At 39.3% G+C, this 19,114-nt stretch overlaps 1 protein-coding gene across 18 annotated transcripts in view; it reads right to left on the bottom strand.

Moving 5' to 3' along the window:
• Positions 1-19,114, bottom strand: part of DICER1 (dicer 1, ribonuclease III) — a 98,640-nt gene that overhangs the window by 14,068 nt on the left and 65,458 nt on the right. For 14 of the 18 annotated variants that reach the window (XM_024103177.3, XM_005307506.4, XM_005307507.4 and 11 more), the window contains 11 exons: positions 17,289-17,531; positions 17,044-17,198; positions 16,166-16,298; positions 15,617-15,692; positions 9,039-9,178; positions 5,631-5,810; positions 3,918-4,131; positions 3,341-3,494; positions 749-931; positions 307-412; positions 21-196 (listed from right to left, as the gene is read on the bottom strand). In XM_024103177.3, coding sequence (XP_023958945.1) covers positions 21-196; positions 307-412; positions 749-931; positions 3,341-3,494; positions 3,918-4,131; positions 5,631-5,810; positions 9,039-9,178; positions 15,617-15,692; positions 16,166-16,298; positions 17,044-17,198; positions 17,289-17,531 — 1,760 coding nt within the window. Of the gene's footprint in view, positions 1-20; positions 197-306; positions 413-748; positions 932-3,340; positions 3,495-3,917; positions 4,132-5,630; positions 5,811-9,038; positions 9,179-15,616; positions 15,693-16,165; positions 16,299-17,043; positions 17,199-17,288; positions 17,532-19,114 lie in introns of those variants that run through there. The other 4 variants (XM_042858675.2, XM_065593543.1, XM_065593544.1 and 1 more) reach the window with 2 other exon arrangements.

Here is a 19,114-nt window from a genome sequence, read left to right on the forward strand (position 1 = left end):
ATGTGTGGCATAGTAAATACCTGAAGTCTGCAGGAAGTGATTTAACCCCTACACCAGCATCAGTGGCTGTTTGGGCTCTCAGTTCCTCTGCTGTCAACAGGCAGTGCAGACGATAAAGTATGCTGGGGAGACAAACTGCTTTTCTCCACAGCGATGCTGGAATAGGATGTATAGCACAGAGTTCCGGAACCAATATCTTTGAAGGAGGGAGAGAGTTTTACTTTTAAAAATAATCTCAAAAGCTCTAAAGTATGGTTAATTAAGTAAGCTGAATTAAACAATTTAGAATGGAGAGCAGTTCATTACCTGCTTATTTTGCAGACTTTCCCACTTAGCTTTCCTCTTCTCAGCACTGCTTAGTGGAAGAGCTTTCCCCTTCTGGTTCAAATGGCGAGGAGTCAAAAGATTAAGTCTAAAAATATATTGTGAAAATATTTCCTTTAATGTAAATATACAAAAAATTCTAATTAAACCATGTTGAACTAAGTTTTCAAATGATTTTGACCACCAACACTTTTAAAAAAAACAACAACTTATTTTCAGAAAGCATTTGCCCGCTGAAAATCAGGCCCTTTAATGACGACTGCCCAAAAAAAAATGACATAACATTTTTTGAAAATAAGATTGTCAACTTTATCACACAGTTTACAACAGAACAAAATGGTTCATTATAAATGTTGCAAGACCATAAGATATAAAACCCAAAAAAAGAGTTAAACTAGGTTTATACTATTCAGAATCTCCTCACCTTGAAGACGTGTGGTCCACATCCAGCAGTGGCTGGTTGAGATTGGTCAGGTCAAGATTATACTTAGTTTTATAATATTCAGCAAAAGTTTCATATTCAGGGGAAGGAAATTTACTGAGTGGAGTAAGATCAGTGTATACATCAGCTACATAGAATCGATGAGGCTGATCAAAATTTCGATACCTAAACAAAATCAGATAGTTTGGAATGAAAAGCATTCTTTGAGCAAATTTTCTACCTAAGGCTCTGATTCTGCATTGTGGGGAGGGCCAGCTCAGTGGTTTGCGCATTGGCCTACTAAACCCAGGGTTGTGACTTCGATCCTTGAGGAGGCCATTTAGGGATCTGGGACAAAAAAATCTGTCTGGGAATTGGTCCTGCTTTGAGCAGGGGGTTGGACTAGATGATCTCCTGAGGTCCCTTCCAACCCTGATAGTCTATGATTCTAAGTTATTACATAACTCAAGTAATTAGTTCTTTGTGCAGAAACTGAATAGATGTGCCAGATCAAAGACTATGGTGATGAGGAGTGCAGTATAAGAACTTATATACAACAGAGTAGAAAAAAAATTAATTACCCTATACAATTATTTTCTGTGAAGAAATAGGAACCCAGAACACCTAATTTTAATAAAATTAAGTATCAATTTTAAAAGGGTTATATATAATGAAATAAATATATACTTTAGACTGTCTGCTTCAATCTGAGCACTTATTTTACAAATGATAAATATTTTTGTTAACCAATATATAAATTTAGTCCCAACATTTTTAATTTTTCAGGAGCTCTTAAATATGTTTAAACTTTTCTATAAAAAGACGTTGGTCCTATCACACAATTTTAGAATGATTAAATAAACAGAATTTTTTTTGTTATTTCAACAAGCTGTTATTTCAAATAAATAAAAAAATCCCTAAGACAAACCAAAAACATCACAAGCCAAATGCAAAATTAAAAAATCCCTTGAAGAAAGATGGGAGGATAGGGTAGGTGAATGTTCCCATAGGGTAGGTGAATGTTCCACAGAAGCCAGAATGATACAAACTTATACCAATACTACACTTGGCATTTGAGTCTGGTTCTCAACCCATTTATGGCCTCTTCCTTCTTACAAAAGTAGAAAAAGTTTCAAATATCCATTTTCTAGCACTGGAATACTCCAGAGGTTTAGTACTGCCCTTTAAAGCTAGTATACATGTGATGTTCACACACCATTTTGCACAAATTGAGATAGCTAGCAAGACATATTCTTAACTATGAGATTTGCATATTTATTTTTTGGCACTTTGGTCTTAGTTTCTGATGTGTCTGTCATTTTCAATTCCTATCTAAATATTTACATATCTGAGTAGACTTCTCTAAATGAAGTAAAATCTCTAATAATTTATTTAATCTTTTCAACCTTATTCCAAAATGGCAACCAAGACTGTTACTTTCCATGACCATCTTTTTTTTTTTTTTAATTTTTTTCAAAATTCTAGAAAACTGTGGATGCTTAAGTTAAAGCAGCCTTCAGGAAACTCGTTTAACTTATCAGCCTTTGCTTACTTATTATGTGTACTCTAATGATTCTGGGCACTGTACAAACACATAGTTAAGAGACAATCCCTTGCAGTCAAACAGGGGTATAACAAGAGTAACTGTGATAGAAACATGTTTACGTAAACTGAATACATGCACTATTTGCAGGTTTTAAGAGGTTTTCTCTTTTAAGATACAAACAAATGAGACAGAATATTCAATTATATCAGTAGTCTGTGTTGTCCACTCACCTTGCCTAGCCATTACCAGTTGGCAACAAATAATTCTCGCTAGGAATGTAATTCAAGTCTCCCCCTCCTCAACTCCTAAGTCTCCCATTGTTACTACTACCAATGCAGTTCCACTGGGGGTAGTAACAGAGGGGGTGCTAGTGAAGACCATCCACTGTCTTTTAACCACAACTGGGCAAATCCCCAGCTGGGATCAAAAGTCATAGTTTCACTGAAGTCAATGCAACTATGACATTTATGCCAGTTTAGGACCTACCCCCATGTCATTAAGCCATTCTTAGATGACATGGTGGTTAAAACACTGGTGGCCACTAGCAGCTTGTCTCTGCAATCATTCCCATCATTGATACTGCTGATGGAGCTGCAGTGAGAGGGTCATTCTTCACTGTCTTTGGGACTGCTCTGGCAAGACTTCTGTATCAAGGAGATGTAACTAGAGACAGGCTCATCACCAGTCTCCCCAATTTAAAATAGTTCCAGTAAACTAGCTGCTGGTATTGTGTCAGCTTTTGGTAGAATACTATGAAAGTTATGTGGTACTTGCTCTGTTCCTTATGGGGATGTAACAGATTTTGTAGTGACAATACATTAAAATCCCAGTATTATATTTCTGTATGAATCATACCACAAACTTGTCATCAAAATGACTCTATTATTAAATAATGTAATTTATCTTCAAATGTCATCAGGTTAATTGTGTATACTAAATACAGGCAATTGCTTTGCTCCAATACATAAGTTACATAACTTATATGGCAAATATTTATACAGATGATACATTTTCTACACACTGAACGTCACAGATGATACAATCCTCACCTTGGAATGATAACTGCATCCTGGTAATCTTCTAATTTGAAAATAAATGGAGTTTCCTTTGTGTACTTTGTACTGGGAATGCCAGTACGTGCTTCAGATTTTTCAATATCTTCCATAAACTTAAAATCAATGTCCAAAGTGCTGGAGTCATCAACTTAAAAAGAAAAGACATATTTCATTTATTTTGTTGGGTTTCCCAAAATGGAAGTTGTATTATTTTTAACTTGCAAAGACTATTTGCTGTCAATACACTCTTTGCCTCCCCTCTTCCCTAAAATCTTGAGGAAAACCTTGCACTTATAACAGCACATTTAGATAGTTTTAGATTCTTCCTGGTTCACCTGAAAACATACTGCTAAAAGATGATTTGTACTAATTTCAAACACATTTAGAATTGCAAAGAAGTGGGGAAAGGTAACAGAAACCAACCTGCATACTAACATATTTTCTGCTGTTGTTACTATATTAAAATGATATAGGAAATATGATAACTCTGAAGGCTGACAAAATACTAAAGCAACTAGTTTGTTGTTATAAAGCAAACTAAAGGGAATGTTTAAAGAAACTCAATCCTTACCAACATTAAGAGGTAGAACACAATAGGCTGAATCAGCTTCTGTAGGTCTGAATTCTAGTGCAGGTTTCTCAAGCCGAAGAATATGTGAGAAAATGTACTGGTGAAGTCTTGTGATCAGCTCAAGCATTTGTAAAGACAACATAAAACCAGACTTCTTTAGCTCAATAGATATAGTAACCTCTCCAGAACGTGTGTACACAGGAAAATGAGGAATCTAAGTATATAAAGAGAAACGAAAAGATAACAAAAATTAGATACTGAAAGATGTCTTAGAAAATACCATATGTACTTCTTCCAGAATAGGACTGTCCCTATAGAACAGTGATTCATGTTTTTGTCAGGATTTAGGTATTAATGAACATTAATTTACACATACAGAAATGCAAGTGGAAGCCATCATTTTGATACAGTTTCACTGTTCAGAAAAGTTTAAGTTCTCTCTAACCTAGAAAATGACCCTTTTTTAGAGAGCAGGGCCTACCTGATAAAGTTCCCTTTTTAAACCTTGGCTTCTCTCTAGAGTTTTTCTTAATTGCCCTGCATTTTCTTATCAATAACAAGGGCAATGCTATCCTCATGTCTTCACTGAGGATTTCATTCTCTCCTGTGGAGAGAGACTAGGTGAAGGACATTTTCTTCTGGATTTGATCCCTAACTGTTTCTTTCAGGATTGATCAGAATCTGAATCAAAAACAATGCAATCATCCCTTTCCTTGCGCTACTGAGAACTAGCATGAAAGATTTTACTTGTTTCTCAACTTGTCAGCAAGTTTTAGAGGAGGCAGGTGTGGAGAGCCATTGCTAGAAACGGGCTCGGTTGTGATGCTGTGCACGAGCTGATACACAAAGAGCAGGCACTAGTGAAATTGGAATTACATAGTTTCCTAGAGTCTGATAAGATTCTGTGCCCAGAAGGGCATAGAATTATAAATGAGTGGCATAAAGGGTCTTAACAACATTGGGGGAGGAGTGTGCTGAGAAAGAGGATGTGTAATGGGGCTTGTATCCCTATAAAACACAAAATCTATGGGATGATTTATGGGGAGGGAGATATTACCTTTACCAATAGTCAGATGAAAACTTCTGGGAGTGAGGGAGTTGATGAATGTGGGACAGGCACCCCAGGAATGCTAGGTGGACACTACAGTGAGGGAGCAGCAGAGCTCTAAAAGTGTCCATAACCCCTGCACTGTGATGCCACAGACTCCTGCTACTATGGAGGTGCTGAAGGAGCTGCAGAGTGCTGGTGATACAGCTGAGTGCAGGGCCATGGTTGGTATTGTGTGGACAAGCCCTCTGAACAGGTAACAGAACATGATTTGTTCTGAGCACAACATAAGCACAGATCTCCTCTCGATGGATGGTTGGGAAAAAGCAAAGGAAGAGGTATATTTCCTCAGCCTGTGCTTAGCCTTATCTCCCATTTTCAGCTCAGATGAGGCTAGTCAGAAATGTCCTACCTTAGAAGAAGAATTTGGCACTCTCAATCAGAGAATATAAAATTACAATGAGAAAAGTTTGATAGGAAGAAGTTAAACTGTGGAAATAACTGTACACAATACTCTATGATAATTGGAGATCCAGTTTTCAAGATTGCGCCAGGAAGGCAGAATTGACATGTGCTCTGGTCTCTGGCCTGCCTCAGTGCTTTGAGTCATGAATAGTAGGAGGATTGTCAGGCACAGATAGGTAAGAGAAAGTCAGATTCATTACCTGAGGTATAGGTTTGGCTGTCAGTATTCCAAAGCATCGTGTTGTATCCTCAGGAGGATACAGCTTTCGCCTCCTAAAGTTGAGCTCATCAGGCAAAGGGGTAGTTAACACCATTCCTATTACATACAGATAACAGGGATGATCAGGTTTGGGGTAACTATCTCTCAAACATTCTGGAATCTACAATCAAAGAGAGAAAAATATGTTAATATGACTATTTCAGCAAATTCTCATTGAATTCTCATTCCTAGAATAAATATTTCATAAGATCTGTTGAGACTGGTATGAAACAAAATCATAATACTTTATTAAAACCTTTGGAGATATGTTTCTAAAAGGCAGAACAGGAAAATTCACCCAAACTAACCTGAATTTCTCCCCGCCCCCCCTTTTTTTTTTTTGAACAACAAGACCCATTATAACTGGTCTTCAGCCTACTTGCAGGTTGGGGTCAAAACCAGACTTCAGAGTCATTAGCCAGGAGGAGAATGCCTCATGCCCAGAACTTCCTGCTAGCTGAGACAAGTATTACTTTCCTAAATTAACAATTGTGTTAATTCTACGCTGAAAAACAAAAGTCTCTCCTACTGCAGAGCACCAGAACAATATTCCCTATGAATAAAATGAAAGTTCTGAATGCCATTTTCCATATCTATCCACCTCTGGATGAGCCCTTTGTGTCCATGCTCTCTGGACCTTATTTCTCAAATAAAGGCAGCTTTTATATAAAGGTTGGATAAGTCTTCCCATTCTACATTCTGCTAAGATTCAAAGACCCATTGCACTAGGATTTTCTCAGTAGTATGCCTCCAGAATGAGAAGCAAGTTCAACCTTTACTTATGTACACCAAAAAATGAGGCAAACTATATCTACACCCCACCTTTCCTTGGCTGTGGCACTGGCCACAGAATTCTTCTGCCTAAAATGACACTGACTGAAGTTTGGATGACCAATCTGAGGATTTCAGTGAACATATGCATTTATGGTGACTATGTGACTGCCTTCCAGCTCTCCTTGTAGAAACGATACAACTTCTCTGCTCCTGTGCTCATCATTGCTCTTAAGAAATGGGATTTGATATTTGATAGATGAGTAAGGTTTACTATTTTGTAGGAGTGAAAAATGATCCATCTGGTTTAATAAAAAAACTAGACGTTTTAGATACCCTCCTGGTTTTACATAAAAAACACTGAGTGCTTCTTGTAGATCTGAAGTGTGCTAAAGCTTCTTTTCCAGATGCAAAGAGTTGGGACAAAAACACATGAAAAACTCCTGATTTCTATGAAAAAAAGTTTTCTTTTTGCCAGTTTGAAAAATTATCTCAGAACGACAGGTATTTTACCGAGCCTTTTGAGCATACTCCATATTGCAAAAAGTCACCTTATTGAGGTGATAGATATTGTCATATTTCCTTTCCATCAGAGTGTCCTTCCCAATACCTCTTCCAGTGGTTTAAACTGATGAGTTCTTAGTGCTGTAAGAAATAGGTTTTCCCCATTTACCCTGGATTGTTCAATCTACTGCTTCTGAAGAGGTTGTCTCTTTTGTTGTACTTCTGAGACTGAAAATTTCATGTTATCTATATTCCTTTCTATAATAGCTGACTAGGGTCAAGTTTTCCCTAGACTTTTCTGATGTCTGTGACTACCTTATCCATTGGTTTCCAAAAAGCTTCCCACTGGAGTGTGTGGGAATTTCTAGAAGCTGATTTACCTGGACAAATATTCTCTATGATTGATGCTACATATGCCTACATGATATTGTATTGTATCCCACTGCTCTGGGTGAGAGCAATAGGATATCCCTAGATGTGACTGTTGATAAAGAATTTTTCCAGAAAGATGACACAAAACTTCTCTTGCAAAGTATACAGAGGTTGTGGATGTCCACAGTCACCTTGCAACTCCTTCTGATTAAGGAGTCCACTCTCCTATCCATGGTGTCTTTTTGGTGGAAAAATCTCCCTCAGCTGGGATCACCAACTCTTTGATGGAGAGGAGTGAGATACATGTGTGCACCAAGTCTATTTCTGGGACAGACACCAGGTTGGATCTGGACTGGTGCATATGGTAGAACCTTTGGGTTGTTTTTCCAGTCTCTTGGCTCTGTTTTTAATTGAGGTTGCCATGGCCCTCCTGAGCAGCTACAAAATACACTGTTGAAAGGATATATCCTGTACTACTAATTATCAATCCTCTGGAAGGAATGTCAGGGAATGGGGCCTTCTTCTGCTACCAGTGACTGACAGGGCTGGTTCTACATCCATGGAAGCAAGTTGAAGACCCATCATAATGAATCTTTGGAACTTTCCATGAAGAAGAATAAAGAATGCAGCTTATAACAAACCTGCCAAAGTGACAGATCAACTCTGCACTAGTTGTCCTATTATATATTATGTTAAACAAATCTAATAGAAGAATACTCCTGTAGAGTGATAAACATGTTTATGAAATAACGTGACTTATACCAACACTGTGCCTTAATAAATCTCTATTTGAAAAAAGTGATCTCTACCAACTTAAGGTTCAAACCGAAATTTGATGTTCCATGTTCAAATGGTAAATCTTTAAATCAAAATTAAATATCTGAAATTAATAAAAAGCAGCAAGTTCTGCCTCTGAAAATGTCCGAAAGTCAAAATTACCCACAACACTACAACAGTCTGAGTCACATGACTTCATTTCACAGACTTTAGAAAACGAAATTCTATACTTTGACATATTGTACTGGATGCTGAAGTTTTACAAACTTCTTCTGACACTTGTTAGTTTCTTTGGGACATGTTTTCCATTCAATTACATTAGTGAAACTTCACGGACTTCAACAGAATTGCACTGTTATAACAGAGAATTTGGTCCATGATTTTCAAGACTCCATCAGGGATAGAGAGCTATCTTTGTGAGGTACAGAAGAAAAACGGTCTGGATATTACAACTAGACAATTTTTTTTTTCAAAAGAAAAAAAAAAAAACAGGGAAAAAACGTCATCCAAAATTTCACAATTTCTTTTTGTTTCTTTCAACCAGCTTTGAAAGCTATACTATACATAGTAATTATACATGGGATAAAATGCAACTAGCTAATTTTTTTTAAACAAAAAAGAGTGCTAGCTAGCATGCAAAATATTTTTCATTCCTCTGAACAGATTTACCTTTACAGCTAGTACCTACCCTCTTTTCTCTAAAAGAGAGACAGACATGCAGAGAGAAGCCAGTACTATATATATTTTTAATGTAAAGACCATCCTGCTAAAAAGTTTGAAACACACCTTAAAATAAAACCTTCAGTTGAAAAACACTCCTTTGTCAGACAAGTTAGAGACTTAAACTTAGAAAGCTTGTCTTATTTTCCTGCCTATAACAGAATCTATTAAATCTTAGATGTGGACAGCAATGAATGATACTAACAGCTTTAGGGTAGCATTGCCTTCGTTTTGTAGATCCTGGTCTTCCTGGAACACTGGTTTCTTCTTCATCATGTAAATCAAGCTCCTCCTCATACTTAACCGTTTCTTTTCCAACCGGCATCAAGTGATCATCCAGTTCACCTAATTTTATTAATGAGTACAGGTGAATAGTAATATGAATAATCACATTTCAATTTTTCAAATATTATGGATTAGCTGTGTTCATTCAATGAAATAACTAGCATCTTGCAGGTTTTTTGGAATTGAGGGTATGTCTACACTGCAATTAAAAATCTGCAGCTGGCCCATGCCAGACTAGAGCCCATGCTGTAATACCCAGTGAGCTGGGAGGGTCCCAGAGCTCAGGCTGCAGCTCAAGCCTGAACATCTACAATGCCATTAAACAGCCCAAGCCCCGCAAGCCCGAGTCAGCTGGCACGGGCCACCCAGCAATGTCTGATTAAAGTGTAAAAATACCCTTAGAGGCTACATAATATTTAGGTGGCCTGACTAAATAGTAGTGAGAACATGCTAATTATGATACCGTTCACACATTAACTTCTTACCAGTTAAAGTTGCTAATTTGTTCTAAGTAAAAATAATACTGATGCAGAACTCTAAGATTTCCAAAGTACATTTAAAATAAATGTAATTATTCTCCCTGTGCCGAAGTAGTCATGGAAAAATCAACTTCCCACACCAATTAAAGGCAGGCTGGGACTGAATTACTTGATTGAACTAATTTGCACACAGTAATGTCAACTACCCAGGATTTCTTACTCCCTTTTCTTTGGATAGGTACAGACTTTCTGTACTGGTTTACAGCACCTCTAGCAATATTCTATGGGATGTTGGTTTAAAAAACACACTAATAGAGAAATGTACTTATGACATATTTACTAGCAGCAATACAGCTGAAGTCAGCATGAGATTTTCATTTTTTGACCATGTTCTATGATTCAGAGAAAATCTGCTTTGCCCTCTTTAGAAATGGAGATTACTTACTTTTAACTGGAAGTTCTTCGAGATGTGTGGTCCCTGACTGTATTCCACATGTGGGTACACATGCACATCATGAGCCCGAGACCAGAAAAATCTTGCAAATAGTGTCTATTGGTCCATGCCTGCGCCCTGGTTTCCCTTGTGCTCTGCACTGGGGATATAAGTGGAAGTGCGGACCAACGCCTCTCCAGTTCTTTCTCTACCACAAATCCAGTTGTAATTCAAAGCTGGAGGGAAGGAGGGTATGTAGGGGAATACAGATAGGAACACATCTTGTAGAACTTCCAGTTACAGGTAAGTAATCTCCATTTCTTTTTTGTGTGCTGGTCCCTATGTGTATTCCACACGATCGCTGACAAACAGTATTCAAAGAGGAGAGGGATGCAAGGATGCAGGCAGTATATATGCTTGCCACACTGCAGCTCCAAAGGCTATGTCAGCAGAAGAGGCTTGGGCCAATATATAATGTTTTGCTAAAGTGTTGCTGGAACTCCAGGTTGCCACCTTAAATGTCCAGTAGAGGGTCTTCTCTGAGAGAAGCTACTTAGGCTTTCTGTGCTCTAGTGGAATAGATGCGCTTGTTAAAAAAAATATATATATATCCATGCAAGGTATGGCTGCACTGCATTTAGACACCCATGGCTGGCCTGTGCCAGCTGACTAAGACTCGCAGGGCAGTTTAATTATAGAATAGACATTTGGGCTCAGGCTACAGCCTGAACTCTGGGACTCTCCCACCTCGAAGAGTTCTACAGCCCAGGCTCTAGCCTGAGCCCAGAAGTCTACACCACAATTAAACAGCCCCTTACCTTGAGCCCCATGAGCCCGAGTCAGCTAGCATGGGCCAGACGTGGGTTTTTAATTACAATGTAGACATACCATTAGAGTCTCTGACAAGATATAGCAGAATAAGCATGAGGTCAAGCAACAACAACAAACAGTCTAGGAGATTTCCTAAAAGGTTTCATTCTTTGCATGTAGAACACCAGTGCTCATCTGAGCTCAAGAGAAAGAAGTCTCCTGTCCTTTCTCAAGGTGTGAGACTTTGGGAAGAATGCTGGTAAGTGAATCTATTAGTTTATGTAGAATTCGGATGAAGGAGAAGGATACTGTATCTTTATGAAATGTAGTATAGGGTGGGTCAGCCATAAGAGCCCTCAGCTCATTCACCCTCCTGACTGACATAATGGCAACCAGGAAGGCGACCGTCCTTGATAGGTAGGACATTAAGCAGATGGCCAACGGTTCTACAGGTGGCCTGGTAACTGTTGAAAGTACAAGACTGATGTCCTACTGTGGCATTGGCTTCATTACTGGTGGATCAGTCCTGGTTAAACCCTTTAGGAATCTGGTTCATACCAAATGAGTAAAGAAAGAGTAGCTATCAATCAGAGGATGGCATGCACTGATGCTGCTAGGTGAGGCCACAGCAAGCTAATATAGAGACTCAATGTCTTAAAATAGCAGGAATACCTGCTGACTCTGATAATACTGAATCTGTTGTGCCTAGATATAGAAATGCCCCCCTGTTGCTAGGTAACATCTTCTGATAGAATCTTCCCTGCCTTTATTCAGAATAGTTCAACTGCCAAACATGAGTGCTTTGGGTTTGAAAACTATCCAAATACCAACCTGCGAGGTGAAGAGAATCTGGGTTGAGATGCCTGACCCTGCTGCTTTCTTGAGTTAGAAGGTCCTTCCTTGTCCAGAAATGTTAGGATTGTATAAATGGAAGGAATGCATTGCAGGCCCACCTGACTGCTCTTAGTTCTAGGAGGTTGATATGCATACTGGCTTTCCAAGGTGTCCATCCACATGGGATCCCAGATCACAAGGGATGTGAATGTGATTATTGTCATGTTGGATATGGGAGCTAGGAAATGGACTCCAACATATACATGTCCCAAATTCGTCCACCAGATAAATGAAGCTCTGATCATGACAGCGATTGTCACTACAAAGTTCATGGTGTGCCTGTATACGCTGACAGGAGCCAGACATGTAGATAATGGAGATGCCTGGTGAAAGGCATTACATAGGTATAATAGTCTATGTGGCCTAACACAGAAAGACAGAACTGGCCATTCGACATCTGAAAGTGACTTGGTTTATTAGACTGCTCATGGCATGGAATTGTTCACAGGAAAGTAGGCCCTTGATGTAGTTGAGTCCAGGGTCACCCCCATAGAGTCTTTGATCTGCATGGAATCAGGATAGATTTTTTTAATGCAGATTGCCAACAATGCCAAAAAAGAGAGTAATGGACGAGGTTGCCAACAGAGCTCCTAGGCATTATCTACTTGTTCGAAGCCAGTCATCCAAGTACAGGAAGATGGTATAGCTGTTTCATCTCATCTGTGCTCCCACCACTGAAAAGACCTTTGCAAAGACTCTGGGTGCTGTTGCCAGATTGTGCAGGAGTTCCCTGTATTCACAGTGTTCCTGACCTACCAGAAATCTGAGGAACGCTCTGTGGGATAGATGGATGATCACATGAAAGCAAACATCTTGTATGTGGATAGCTGCAAACATGCGTCTTTTTCCAAGGAAGGAGTTATTGACGCCAATATAACCATTGGCAGAATTTTAATTTGTAAATAAAGGTATTTAGCTGACGTAGGTCAAGAATCCCTCCAGCCTCGCCTTTTATTAGGAAATATGAAACAGTTGGAATAGAACCCTTTCCCTTGATGCTGAGGTGGCACTCTATAGTTTAGCTAGTGGCTGAGGTTGGGTAGCTATCACTGATATGGAGACTGCATATCTTGATTTCTGTAACTTGTTGCTTGTTGCGCAGTTTTGGAGAATCATCAGTGATAGAAAGGATAAGGAAAGAGGCGTTGGCTTATATGATCATTTATGATGTTTCCTCTTCAGGCCCAGAGAATAAATGCCTCGCGAGCAGTGGGTTGACTTGCAGTTTTTTTAACAAGTGCAAAGACTTGTCTGTCTTCTCGGTAAAGAGATTAGTTTCATTACAAGGCAACTCCTTGGTGGTGTTCTGAATCTCTCTTGGGAACCCTGAGGAGTGGAGTCATGACTCCTGGCACATTACTATTGTGGTTGCCATAGATCTTGGTGCGGTATCAGCTGCTTCGACTGCAGCTTACAGTGAGGTTTTGCCACAAGTCTACCTTCCTCAAAAAGGGTCTGGAATTGAGCCCTGTCCTCCTGGAGGAGTTTTATCTTTGAACTCCAGTAACACTGCATCGTTCATAAAAGGACCGGGTAGTTAGAAATTCTCAACTGAAGGCTGATGGATGTGAATACCTTCCTTCTCTGGAGGTCAAGATGTTGAGCTCCCTTGTACGTTTGGGTAGTTCCTGGGTGTCGCTGCCTGGATCTTTCCATGGCTGCTTGCTCTACTAGGGAGTTAGAGGTAGAGCTGGTGAACAAGAATTCTTCCCCTTAGGAGTAGGGGTACAAGTTGTCAGTGTACGCCATACCACTTTAGCTCGCCTCCATAAATGCCTCATTCACAGGGATGCTACCCAGTTGGGTCCAGTCGGCTGCCAGATGTTCAAGAGTTTGTGCTGCATATCTTGAACTTCCTCTAATGGAATTTGAAGCTCTGCTGCCAATGTCTGCAACAGTGCTTGGTATTGCCCCACTGGGCGAGAGCAAAGACAGGGCAACTACCTCATCAGTTGAGGAAGATATGAGGTCTGTTGGCACTGCTAGTACCAGAGGATCCAGTTCATCATCTTCCTCTTCCACATACTCCTGCAGAGCTGGCTGCTGTTGTCTAGTAGGAGGACGACGGTGAGACTCTTTGATTGAGTGCATGGATTCGGTATGTCATGCATAAGGGTCCCATGGATGCCAACAGGGCCAGTATGAAGGGTTGAAGGCTGGCTGGGATGAACCTCAGGACAGTGGGTACCAGCGCTCTCTTGGAGGGTAACCCTGTTTGCGCAGAGGACAGGTCCAAGACACTCTCAAAGTCCTGTCTGGGATAACCTCCATAGGTTGAGGAGATGATGCTTTGCCTTGGGCATCAGATTTAGTCTACGGCAAGGACAGATCCAGTTCCATCGGCAGTACTGTCAGTACCAGTGGAAGAAAACTCTGGCTTATGGATGGAATAGGGGGAGTGACTCCTCCTCCTTGAAGTGGTGTCCTCTTCTGGGGTCAATATGGGCCTCAGAAGGACCAGGCCAAAAAATAGAGGAAATTGTGAGTCCAGGAGGATGAAGATTTCCTCTGGTGTAGTGTATGTCTCAGTCCATTCTGGAGTACAAACAGTCCTGGTTGTCAGTTCTGTTGGATCCGGTGCCATGACAGACTTAGTTGTTGGTGGGTGCTTTCAGGACCGGGTTGGTACAGCTGGGGAGAGAGGATCCCATCTGGTGCTCATCGGTACTGGCAGCTGATGGTACTTCGACTCTTTAAGGCTGTGGTCAGCACCAACGTTGGTACCGGTATCATGGAAGCTTTCACAGGGCTGTGGGCAGAGGGGTGAGGACTCCGGCTGGGGGTGCGGGCTCTGGGGTGGGGCTAGGGATGAGGGGTTTGGGGTGCAGAAGGCGGTTGGGACAGGGGGTTGGGGGGTGTGTGGGGGTGAGGGCTCTAGGGTGGGGCCTGGGGATGAGGGGTTTGGTGTGCAGGCTGCCCCGCCACGCAGCCAAGAGAGAACTTAGGTGGCCATCACTGACCAAGAAAGAGCAAGGGCAGGATGAAGAGTTTTTGAATCCTGAAATTCTGGCACAGTCCTACTCCCAAAAGGGGAGACAGAGAGGGTTCCCCACCAGATGAGGAACTAAGCTACACTACCAATACAGAAAACTATAAAACCACTTAAAGTATATACAATTATATTTACAAGATGAAGACAAACTTGATGTGAGGATAGCTCCAGACACTGGAGGATTCCAACTCAGGCCACGTGGTGGTACGAAGGAACTGGAGGAGCCAGTCCACACCTTCCCTTATATCCCTGGTGCAGAACCCAAAGGAAACCTGGGCTTGGAGGCAGACCAATGGACACTACTTGCAAGATCTCTGTGAATTCAGGTGTATGGTGCACATGCATACTTACACAGGGAACACTCATAGGGACCAGCATTTGAAGAACTTAGAGTTCTCAAATATTTTGTAGTTAACTAGAGAAGCTGCCACTTAAAGCATTGAATTTTGGATTGTACATAACAAAAGCTGTTATAATGAACTTTTAGAAAATAATATTCTATGGTTATCTCAAGGCTGAGAAATATAGCTCTCAAATTACACCAGAACTCTGAAATGTGATTTGCTAGCTAGCTGACACTGAAATTTTTTCCTATATAAAGACCATATTCCATGTTACCGCAACTGATATTGAATTTACCATTTTAAAAACCACAGAAATTCAGTGGTGAGATTCCCTTGACAACCTTAAACTCTACACCTCTACATGGATGCATGTTAAATTATTTCATTATATGATTATATCACAGAACACTGCGCAATGGGGGTCAAACCATTAACTCCACTACCATATTATATATGACAGAAGTCTTTACCTACAACTTTCCAAATGCCTCAATATAAAGATTTTTTTCCTTAACTGAAGAGATCCTTGTTTTCAGAGACTCTTACCAATTTTATGAAGTTTTTCACAGCAAATAAGAGCTACCACTCTCTCAGCCAGTCTTGCACAACTCATTGGAGGACCCTACAAAATATTTCACAAAATATCTTAAATCTATCTTTAACAGTACATACTTCACTAATATATTTAAATGGTCAGAACTTAACATTATAATGGTTTCATAAACTCAGACAGAAGAGACATTAAAACTCATCACAAAAGAGTTACTGTTTTTTAAAACATTATCAACTCTTATACTGCCTATGCAAAGTGCAGAAATATATATCTGAAGCACATCCCACAACTCAAATAAGCAAATGTGTAGGAAGAGAGGCTGCAGGAAAAGCAACAAAAGTCTTTGGGATGTACAATGAAAGGAAGTTGCTGAGACTACAAATAAAAGAAGCTGAAGTGGTCTGCAAAGTAGTTACAGAGTGTGTTACAGCAAAAGAAAAAAGCATATATATACTGGCTACAAATTAATGCCAATGGAAAATTCATTCATGCATATATACATACATAATTCACTTATTTCCATCCCCATGGCAAATACTTACAACAACAGAGGCTCGAAGAGGTGAGTTGATTGGCAGGTAGAGAGTTGAATAAAATGTATTATCAGATAGTTCTCGGGTTTTACACTTAGGAGCCAGATGAGTAAATGGATCGCTTGGTAATCTTGCGCAGTACCTAATTTGACAATAGATTTTAAAAAGCCTATCTTTCTAAATCCAAAAGCAAGATCCTATGTACAGCTTGGAGGGACTCTCAAATTACTAATGCAGGAAGTATGGAAGATTTTAGTTCTGCCTATCTCTTGAATTTCCCAAAATTAATATTTAGTAAAGTAAAATGATTTAATGTCATCATCCAATACCCTTTTTAAAATAAGGCAACAGATCATAAACTATCAGAAATGTGAGCGAGAGGATTTTATGTGGCCTCTCTCAACTATAGCACTTTTTAAAATTTGGCCTTGTCAAAAGCAACTACATCTCTACCCATAGGATAGCTGAATGGTGGACTTTATTAAATGTGCTGGTGGTCTCTATTTTACAAAGGTTTTTATACAGCCTATATCACCATAGTAACTCAGTACATTCCAGCAATGCATTAAGCAATGGGAGTACACAGTCATCTCATGTTCATATCCCTGTGCAGTTCCTAGTAGAAAGTCAATCCACATCACTAATACCAACCATCAGAACTGGTATCCTTGTTGGCAGTCTCAGACAAGGACTGAATGGATCTGACAACAGGTCACCCTCTCTAACTCGGGGTGATCTCATTGAGAATAGAGTTGAAGCATGTTGGTATAGTGTTATGGGGAAGTTTGCAGTGCCATGCCTTATGCTGCCCTGTTGTGAGAGTCAATGGAGAACTTCAGTATCTGAAGATGTCAAAGTGAAAGGAAGAAAGTGAATTTGCCTCATACCTATTGATGTGTCCAATCGCAGTGTTAATTGTAACTCTTGGACTGCTATCATCTGGCCTCAACACGTAGGGTGGAAAGATATCATCATCATCCACGATGGGTTCAGTTTCAGTTTCACTAGTATCAACGGACTTCGAGCATTTGTTTCTGAGGATCTTAACATTTTAAGAACAGTATGTGATGAGAAACAGGCAACTTTTTTTACTATTATGCTAACCAAGAAGTATGTTCCTTTGGATACATACCTTTTCAATTGCTTTGTAGGTTTTAAGATCTTCTTCAAAACTTTTGATTTTGTCTGTGTCTGCTAACATGATGTAATTTGAGATTGGTGCCCTGGCTCTTCCTTTGGATTGCACATAGGAACGATATTCTGTGGGCAAATCAAAACGAACCACCAAATTGCATTTTGGTATGTCAACACCCTCTTCAACAATACTAGTAGCAATAAGTAAGTTGGTCTCATGTGCTCGAAATTTTCTAAGTACCTATAAAAGTAATCAAGAAAAGAAATGTCTAAGAAATCAGTTCTGTACATATGTTTGAATTACTTTTAATGAATTTTGTAATGCTATGGAAAAAAACCCCAAAAGGATGGAACTGGAATTCTAAAAACATGTTTAAAAAGAATCAGAAGGATTACATTGTTCAACCAAAATAAACAACAATAAAAAAATCTTTTCAGAGACTCTTAGAGCAACAACATTTAATGAAAAAGACAGTATGGCTTCCTAGGAATTAAATCTTAAATATCAAATTATGAGGGAATCTAAACAAATGTGGGAACCTCCAATCATGAGGGTGGGGAAAACCTGCTTATTTACAATGCTACATATCTTTTGGCTATGCTCCAGCAATGTTGTGTTCAGAAAAGCATTTCTGATCATCAATTTGGGAATAACCAATCAGCATTTCTGATGTTGAAGCATCACTTTGGAAATGACAATTTCCACAGTTGATGTTTCTGCTAATTATGGTCAACCTGCTAAAAGAAAAGTCACAACAGATATATAAAAACAAACAAACAAAGAAATCCAGACAAAAATACTTGCAAAAAGAACAATGTCAAACTATACTGTAAAACCCAGGAAAGGAATATAAAGGAAGTAAAAATCAGGTTCACTTAAAAGGAAAAAAAAAAACAACCATAAGAATTTATAGCCCATTATACTATGTGTGAAAGAAATAGCCTCCCTCCCCTACAAAATAAACTACGGTAAACTACTTGTTGCAGTTCATGTGGTTTTAGGCTACTTTTTAAATCAAGTTTGTTACTGAACAACTGCCAACAGTATTTACTAATTCCAAATTTCAACGTAGGTAAGGTCATAAGAACGGCCATACTGGGTCAGACCAAAGGTCCATCTAGCCCAGTGTCCTGTCTACCGACAGTAGCCAATGCTAGGTGCTTCAGAGGAAATGAACAGAACAGGTAATCATCAAGTGATCCATCCCGTCGCCCATATCCAGCTTCTGGCAATGTTGGACATACTAATTTTCAAAAGAGATTCCGTTTTGAAATAGGATTAACAAAGATTAATTTTTCAACTGTTTTTAAATTGCAGGTATTTTAAATGATAGATATGAGGCTTCTTTCTAAATATTTTCCCTTCAGCTAAAACACTAATCATCTCCCTAATTTTGGTCCTCTTCGACTTTTGTTTTAGGATCTTATTAAAATAACTATTGGCTTTTTAAATGAGTTGGTTGCTAAATCATTAATGGACTCTACTTAATACCTATTACACCACATCACCATTTAACAACAGCCTTGAAAAATACAGAGCAATATTATAAGTCTTTCATTTATGAATGCTCCCCCACTCCCTATCATGGATACAGCCCAAACAAACATTTCACACAACATTTATTGTTAAAAGGATCCTGGCCAATAATACGTTCTAACAAACCTTGTAATGCAAAATTAATCAGTCACCCAGCCCAATTAATCAAATACAGATTTCAGAGTGCAAGGATGTGCCATTTTCATAGATTTTATCATCAAGTTGGAAGCTATGTTTGTATTTTTAAAAGTGTTACATTTTATTTCTTTGAATTTAATAAGCTAATG

The sequence above is a fragment of the Chrysemys picta genome, chromosome 4 (genome assembly GCF_011386835.1).
Source record: "Chrysemys picta bellii isolate R12L10 chromosome 4, ASM1138683v2, whole genome shotgun sequence".
Classification (NCBI taxonomy): Eukaryota; Metazoa; Chordata; order Testudines; family Emydidae; genus Chrysemys; species Chrysemys picta.